Consider the following 9094-nt stretch of genomic DNA (forward strand, 5'->3'; position numbering starts at 1 on the left):
AAATATAAAATTCTATGCTTCTCATCTTAGACAAATAGTATTTTAAAAGATTTGCTTTTGCCATTACCATAGTAACATGCTCAGTGGAGAAATTGGAAATACGTATAAAAGCATTAAAAAGAAAAAATGGGGACTTCCCTGGTGGCGCAGTGGTTAAGAATCCGCCTGCCAATGAAGGGGACATGGGTCTGATCCCTGGTCCAGGAAGATCCCACATGCCACAGAGCAACTAAGCTCGTGCGCCACAACTACTGAAGCCTGCGTGCCTAGAGCCCGTGCTCCTCAACTAAAGAGGCCACCGAAGTGAGAAGACCACACACCGCTACGAAGAGTAGCCCCCGCTCACCGCAACTAGAGAAAGCCCACGCGCAGTAATGAAGACCCAACGCAGCCAAAATGTATATATATACATTAAAAAAAAAAACCTCTCATCATACCCCCCAGAGAAAATCACAGTTAAAATGGATTTTTTTTTTTCCCTTCAGGATTTCTTCCATACCTCTTATATCAGTTCTGTCATCAATGTATTTGATTAAGATACACTGTAGTTAAGCACACAGGCTCTGGAGCCAGACTGCCTGAGTTTGTGTCCTAACTCACTCCATTACTTCCTAGCTACGTGGCCTTGGGCAAACTACTTAACCTCTGTTTCAGTTTCCTCATCTGTAAAATGGGAGTAACAATACTTATATGCTTGTTTATAAAGGATTGAAAGTGTTTATAAAGCACCTAGAAGAGTGCCTGGCACAAAATTAATACTGTATAAGTACTCACTAACATTATTTTGAAAGTTAACCATCTTTATATTGAATACATTACTAATAAAATTACAGGTGAGTTACCTAAAAAGCAATAAAGCAATAATTACATGAATAATGATCATGTATATTTAAAACAAAAAGCAAAACTCATCCTGAGGGACTTCCCTGGCCGTCCAGTGGTTAAGACGCCATGCTTCCACTGCAGGGGGCACTGGTTTGATCCCTGGTCGGGGAACTAAGATCCTGCATGTGGCACAGCATGGCCAAAAAAACCCAAAAAACTCATCCTGATAAATCTCATCCTGATTCTGAAATTTAGGTGGGAGGTTAGTGATCTAGGAACAGAAACATACAGATAGACCTTATCACCCTCCAGAGGCTACTACCTATATACAGGTGTTCTAATCCCAAGTTTTAAAGTTTATATGTATATATATATATTTTTTGGAAAAGTATATTTTTAAAATAACTAAGGACAGAGAGATATAGAATGACACATCCCATCTATAATTAAGCTAAGGAGATGATTACTTGAGCTACTGATACTTCCCAAGAATGTTAAGTAAACAGGTTTACTCCATCTTTCCTAGAGGTTATAATGAATACATATTATACAATATATTCTTTAATTTGTTCTTTATAATAATTGTTCTTTAATGGTAATTATATTATTGTTTTTACCTTCTGAGCTACAGAACATCTGGTGAAGCAGATCAAGAAACCAGAAATGATAATGTACCTTCTAAGACATTCTTTCAGAAGGATACCCCACTGATTCATGTGATGCATTTGAGCTGGGAGCCGTTCGATTTGCAGATTGTGTCATCTGGTTGTTCCTGCATGCATTATACCACATGAAGAGGGTCCCTGTCTATTTCTGACACGATAATATTAATCTTATTCTCCAAGTAAGCATCCAGCATATCTCGAAGATCAGAAAGAAAGCCTCGTTCAGTGTTGCTATGTTCACAGAGGATCACATTTATTCCTTGGGAAGCAGCATCTAGAACATCATGATGGGACATCTCACCTGCCAACAAAAGAAAGAATAAATATTTAAATATTAGACACAGAGTCTGAGGAATGCTGAACCATAACAGCAGAAATACCAACTTTGCATTCTGTATGAAGCAAATGTAGTACACCAGAACTTTACATATAAATCTAGAAAGTTATATGCATGTTTCTTACATGTCCTCCAATTTAAAAAGAGATACGGAATTCCAAATTCTTTCTCCTTGGCAGATCCAAGGCAAGTAACCAAATTCACACATCCAACAGTATCTAATACTGCCATAACTAGACCTGTAGAAACACGCATTCAAAATGTTTCCACAATAAAATAAATGACCATTGCTAAGTAAAATGGGGCTTTCAAAAAGTTTCTTTCTTATGTAACTATTAAATAACAAATACCTCAAGAAAATCCTAGGCTTACAGTGATGTGAAGCCCACACACTGCAACGAAGAGTAGCCCCCACTCGACGCAACTAGAGAAAGCCCGTGCACAGCAACAAAGACCCAACGCAGCAATAATAAAATATAAAATGAATAAATAAATCTTTAAAAAAAAGAAAATCCTAGGCTTACTTCCCAGAGACTCCTTTACACTTTGTGAGTACCAAAATTTTCAGCATCAACCGTAGTCTAATTCATAAGGATGAAATGAACTTAAGGTTATTTCTAAATTAAAAGCAAGGTATTTTCCTTTGACTTAGGCAAAACGCCTAGGTATTTTCCTTTGACTTAGGCAAAACACCTAGAAGTTACTGGCGGAAGAGGATCTCATCTTTTGTGAAAAGATTTTGGGAAAACTCAAATGTTCTGAATTTTAAAAAACACCATGTATGAATCTGATGACTTCCAACTTAAAAGCAAAAATATATTATGCACAATTTGGCTTGTTCATAAAAAGCATAATTTTGAAATAAAAGACATAAACGCATTAAAAAAATGGTTCTTAGAAAAAAAAGCCCCCCTGCCCAAATCTTCAATTTCCCACACTCCCCCCTACCCAAATATGCATCATTTCATTATAAGGAATAGTTTTTATTCAGGTACCTTTTAAAACATCTTAATCTAAGTAACAGTAGAGAAAAAGTAAAAGGAGAAAAAGACACCAGGGTGGCTCAGTTAGAAGTCATGCTTTAGGAAAGACAATCTGGCTGCCTGGACTATTATAAATGCACTGGCTGGAGAAGGCATGGAAGTGGAAAAATCCATAAAGACCCTGCAGTAACACCAGAAGACAAAGGAAGGAAAGAAAGGCTGGCTCAGGATGGCAGCTATGGGAAAGAAAAAGCAAATCAAAGACAATTCATATTTGCAAGGAGCAATCTCGCCATCTGCTGGTCTTTCTAGGATATTACCCTTTATGACCTAACACATCAAGCTCAAAGGAAGGGTGATGAAACCGGTCTATTGGCTAGGGCTTCCCATCCCTGAAGTTATATTCAAAGTGATGCCTCACAGACCGTAGACATCTTAAGTTAGCCAGATAAGAAGATATTTTCTGTTTCCCCAACTAACAAGATAGGAAGGACATTTTAACATTTTGGAACTGTGTGAATTTATCTTATGTACATATTGCTTTATAATAAAAAAACTAATTTAAAAAGTCATTATTTATGAAGAAACAGACACTCCAAACTGAGAGATATACAACAAAGCAAATGGCCTACACTCTTCAAAAATGTCAATGCTCTGAAGACAAAGTGTAGAACTATTCCAGAGGTAGTGTGTGATCATGGATTGGGTATCAACCTGAAATCATCACAACATGGTCATATAAGAGAACATCCTTGTTCTTAGAAGATACAATGCTGAGGTATTTAGGGGTAAAATGTCACCGTATCTGCAATTTATTACAAAATGGTTTGGGAGGAAACATGTAAATATATAAATATAGGTATGCATACACAAATATATACACATATATTGTATGATATGTTAGAGAGAGAGAGGGAAAATGTACAAATGTGGCAAAATATAACCATTAGTAATCTAGGTGAAGGGTATACAGGAGTTCATTGTACTATTCTTGCAACTTTTCTATAGGTCTGAAATTCCTTCAAAGTAAAAATGTTAAAATTTTAAAATAGAAACACCATGTTGTAAGATATCAAATTGCCTATACACTGAAAGTTTATTTCAATCTGGTATAAATTTGAGGGCTTATAAAAATCTTACCTCTTTTGAAGGATAGAAAAGAAAACAGGTAATGGTCACATACATTTTTAGTTGGTTCAAAAAATACATCATGCTTGCTCAGATGCTGCACCTCTATACTTAGGGATGTGACAATGTTTCAAGTGCAGCAGCCTCTGTAAGGGGGCGTGCCAGACAACAAGGCATGGGTGTGGGTGGCAGGAGAAGCCTTAGTAATGGAGGGCCCCATTATGGAGGGTAGCCAAAGGAACAGCCAGGGGCTTAAGACCCTTGAGTCTAGTCCTAGAAGTGGGAAAAGTAATCTTTAACCCCCAGTCTCCTAACCCTCAGGAGGCGCAGAGGTGGAAATACCGCTGGTAGCAGCAGTGTACAAAGTGCCTCCAACTCCTTGGAGGAATGATGGGCCAAGTTACCAGTTAGGTATTACCCACAAGGACAGAGTATAAAGCCTGGGAGCCAAACAATTAACGTCCAATAAGAAATGCATACTGTAGGTTAAGAACAAAGTGACAGGAATCGGGAGAGGAAGTCATGACCACCAGGGGCAGGAGCTGGACACTGTCAAGAAAAAGCTTCTCAGGGGAGGTGTCTCTGAGCTTTTACCACTAGAAGTTTAAGAAAGGGGCAGGGCTTCCCTGGTGGCACAGTGGTTGAGAGTCCGCCTGCCGATGCAGGGGACGCGGGTCCGTGCCCCGGTCTGGGAAGATCCCACATGCCGCGGAGGAGCTGGGCCCATGAGCCATGGCCGCTGAGCCTGCGCGTCCGGTGGGGCAAAGAGAAGACATCTTAGCCAGGGAAAACAGCATGAGCAAAGGCTGCATGAAAGAGGATGAAACATTTAGGCTTCACCAGGACAGCTGAAGGAGATCACTGAAGGGTTTTTAGCCTGGATAATATTATCCACCATCATATTTGTACTTTTGAAAGTTAGGTTTGTGGGAGTGTGTAGAAGATTAAGATTAGAAGCTTGATGAAGTACTTCAGGTAGAGGATGCCCGGATGGAGATACAGAGAAAAGTTCTAGAAAGATTTTGGAGTTACAACTGATAGAAACTGATGATTGTCTTTAGGGCTGAGTAAGAGGAACCATTTTCTACCTAAGACGACAAGGTAGAAAGTGTCCCATTAACTTACATATGAAATCTGAGAAAATCATGTTTAGGAAGAAGTTAGGTTAAATAAGTGGAACATCAGTTTTTTAGATAATCTAATTGTTTAACGATTTTTTCCCCTCCACAAAGAATATGGTATGTTCCCAATTTTGGCATAGTCCCTATTTATTTCAGGTTCAAGTAACAGATCCATCTATATGTCAGATGCTGTCCTAAAGCCTGCTATTATTAGATCCATCTATATGTCAGATGATGTCCTAAAATATGCTTTTTTTTTTTTTTTTTTTTTTTTTTTTTGCGGTACGCGGGCCTCTCACTGTTGTGGCCTCTCCAGTTGCGAAGCACAGGCTCCGGACGCACAGGCCCAGCGGCCATGGCTCACGGGCCCAGCCGCTCTGCAGCATGTGGGATCTTCCCGGACCAGGGCACGAACCCATGTCCCCTGCATCGGCAGGTGGACTCTCAACCACTGCACCACCAGGGAAGCCCTATGCTATTTTTTAACTTGAAAAAAAATAAACCAAGGTAGGGAAGGGATGCACAAGAAAAGGGTAGAAAAAAGATCCAAAGGCTGTCCTACCTGTGAGGTAGAGGTCGGCCTCTGTTCCCTGAAGGACACTGCTCCCAGAACCAGCACACACGGCCACGACTTTGACTGCGGACTCTTCCAGATAAAGGAAACAAGAGGCCACTACTTTATAATTCCCCTTCATTTTAATATTATAATTTGTACAGAGAATCCTAAGTGTAATGCAGATTTCACTCCTAGTCTCATCACCAGTACGTGAATTTTGCTTACCAAGTTTTAAAAAATAATAAAAAACATCTTCACATAGGCAAACAGACTATTCCTTGGCATTGCAGAGCTAACCCAAGGCAGCATTATTATTCCTTCAGATGTACATTGCTGCAGAAGCCCACATAAGGCACCCCTGAAGAGTATCAACCACTATTAGCACTAGGCTTTGGGCTTCACTGCAATGCTACTCAGTAAAGCAACCTCACCCGGGTCTCCAGGTAACAGTGAGAGGTAAGCAGGTAACTCTCTGTTCCCAGGTAAGGAAGCTAAGGAACTAAAAGGGCTAGTTAGAGGATGCTATGAATGGATTTGACACACATTATTTTAATATCGTATTGATCCTGAAAGAGCATCCTCTGAAGAGTGAAATACAGAATCTTTCAAGCCAAAAGTCAATAAGTGTTTAGCACTTAGGTTTCTAGAATGGACACTTCATTAGTGGTATTTCAAAAGAGTGGCACTGGAGCTGGTCAGAAGTCCAATCCCATCTCTGCCACCAACGCTTTTTGGAAACAAACACTCATGAGTTGTTTGATCTAGCTGTGGACTTTGGATAAGTTTCTCTCCAAACCTCAATTTTTTTCACCTGTACAATGGGAATAATAACACCTCCCAGACAGCTAACGATGGCCAGCATTTACTGCACTTAATGTGTGCCAGTCACATGAATGATACCACCACCTCGATGAGTTAGGTTTTATTATTTCTGCAGTTTTTACAGACGAGGCTACCAGGACACAGGGTAAACAGCCTGTCCAAGTCATGCAGCAGACAGGACAAACGTGAACCCAAGGCGTTCAGATTCCACACTCATAACACCTGCGCTCTACTCGCTGCCTTCACAGTGGGAACTCACATACTCAGGACACTAGGTACAGTGCTAGGCTCACTGCAGGGGTCCAACAAATGTTCTGTCCGTTCCTTTTGTTACCCAAAATACTGGGGAAAGCCAAGAGAAAAGGCAGTGGCTACAAAACTCAGAAACTGCACTGGATCACATCACTTAGCACTACTTCACTATAAAATATTGCCAGTATTGTAAAATGTAAGATTTGCATTGTAACTGGAGCAATCACAATTTCCAGCTTTCTTCCTGGATATTGGTAGGATTGCACTTCATGCTCTCCCTGGGTTGAGTAATTCTGGACAATGAATTGAACAGAATATGTATTTCCAGACTAGAATGTTTAACTGATGGTTTGAGACCCTCCCTCTGCAACAGTAACCAGTCTACAATGAGCAAACTTCCCCCACCGATTTGAGATGAATGTGGAGTGTGCCTGAGAAATAAATCGTGTTTAGGCCAATGAGATGTATATCACAGTATAACCTCAACCACCCTGATCGATAAAGTAAAGCAGTCATCTCCTGTGAGCTGCTAACACGTTTCTTAACACGTTTCTATCATCTATACTGACACAGCCAAGAGTTTCAATTTTTGCCCAACAGTATCAGTGAGTATACTGGACAAATAAAGGAGACATATTTACCTAAGGTCTTCCCTACTCCAAGAGCAAGGCGAACATGAGACAGTTTTAGGTGCCTTTTGATTTGCTCAATCATGGTTGCCAAGGAGACAGACTCATCCAGGGTGCATAACCGTCCCATCCCAGTATGTAGAAGCAGAGGCTGAAGAGAAACAAGTTAGAAAAACTGTACATCACCAGTCCTAGAAACCAAATCCATAGAACAGACAGCAAATGCCGAGATCAATAAAACAAGCATATTGGGTTTCCCTGGTGGCGCAGTGGGTGAAAGTCCGCCTGCTGATGCAGGGGACACGGGGTTCGTGCCCCGGTCCAGGAAGATCCCACATGCCGTGGAGCGGCTGGGCCCGTGAGCCATGGCCGCTAAGCCTGCGCGTCCGGAGCCTGTGCTCTGCAACAGGAGAGGCCACGACAGTGAGAGGCCCGTGTACCGCAAAAAAAAAAAAAAAAAAGCGCATATTATCAGCTTGCTATAAAACCAGCTCCAATAAGCTCAAAATGGATTAAAGACCTAAATGTAAGGCCAGAAACTATCAAACTCTTAGAGGAAAACATAGGCAGAACACTCTATGACATAAATCACAGCAAGATTCTTTCTGACCCACCTCCTAGAGTAATGGAAATAAAAACAAGAGTAAACAAATGGGACCTAATGAAACTTAAAAGCTTTTGCGCAGCAAAGGAAACCATAAAGAAGACCAAAAGACAACCCTCAGAATGGGAGAAAATATTTGCAAATGAAGCAACTGACAAAGGATTGATCTCCAAAATTTATAAGCAGCTCATGCAGCTTAGTAACAAAAAAACAAACAACCCAATCCAAAAATGGGCAGAAGACCTAAATAGACATTTCTCCAAAGAAGATATACACATTGCCAACAAACACATGAAAGAATGCTCAACATCACTAATCATGAGAGAAATGCAAATCAAAACTACAATGAGATATCATCTCACACCAGTCAGAATGGCTATCATCAAAAAATCTAGAAACAATAAATGCTGGAGAGGGTGTGGAGAAAAGGGAACCCTCTTACACTGTTGGTGGGAATGTAAATTGATACAGCCACTGTGGAGAACAGTATGGAGGTTCCTTAAAAAGCTACAAATAGAACTACCATATGACCCAGCAATCCCACTACTGGGCATATACCCTGAGAAAACCATAATTCAAAAAGAGTCATGTACCAAAATGTTCATTGCAGCTCTATTTACAATAGCCCAGAGATGGAAACAACCTAAGTGTCCATCATCGGATGAATGGATAAAGAAGATGTGGCACATATATACAATGGAATATTACTCAGCCATAAAAAGAGACGAAATTGAGCTATTTGTAATGAGGTGGATAGACCTAGAGTCTGTCATACAGAGTGAAGTAAGTCAGAAAGAGAGAGACAAATACCGTATGCTAACACATATATATGGAATTTAAAAAAAAAATGTCATGAAAAACCTAGGGGTGAAACAGGAATAAAGACACAGACTTACTAGAGAATGGACTTGAGGCTATGGGGAGGGGGAAGTGTAAACGGTGACAAAGCGATAAAGAGGCATGGACATATATACACTACCAAACGTAAGGTAGATAGCTAGTGGGAAGCAGCCGCATAGCACAGGGAGATCAGCTCGGTGGTTTGTGACCGCCTGGAGGGGTGGGATAGGGAGGGTGGGAGGGAGGGAGACGCAAGCGGGAAGAGATATGGGAATATATGTATATATATAACTGATTCATTTTATTGTGAAGCTGAAACTAACATACCATTG

The 9094-nt window shown here is 40.6% G+C and overlaps 1 protein-coding gene across 2 annotated transcripts in view; it reads right to left on the minus strand.

The window, feature by feature from the left end:
* Positions 1 to 1606: 1606 nt before the first annotated feature.
* NIF3L1 (NGG1 interacting factor 3 like 1) overlaps positions 1607 to 9094 on the minus strand; it is a 14943-nt gene continuing 7455 nt past the window's right edge. For both annotated transcript variants that reach the window (XM_060016335.1, XM_060016336.2), the window contains exons 5-7: positions 7331 to 7469; positions 5622 to 5705; positions 1607 to 1791 (exon numbers count right to left, since the gene is read on the minus strand). In XM_060016335.1, coding sequence (XP_059872318.1) covers positions 1607 to 1791; positions 5622 to 5705; positions 7331 to 7469 — 408 coding nt within the window. The remainder of the gene's footprint in view (positions 1792 to 5621; positions 5706 to 7330; positions 7470 to 9094) is intronic.

This window comes from Delphinus delphis, chromosome 7, assembly GCF_949987515.2.
Source record: "Delphinus delphis chromosome 7, mDelDel1.2, whole genome shotgun sequence".
NCBI lineage: Eukaryota > Metazoa > Chordata > Mammalia > Artiodactyla > Delphinidae > Delphinus > Delphinus delphis.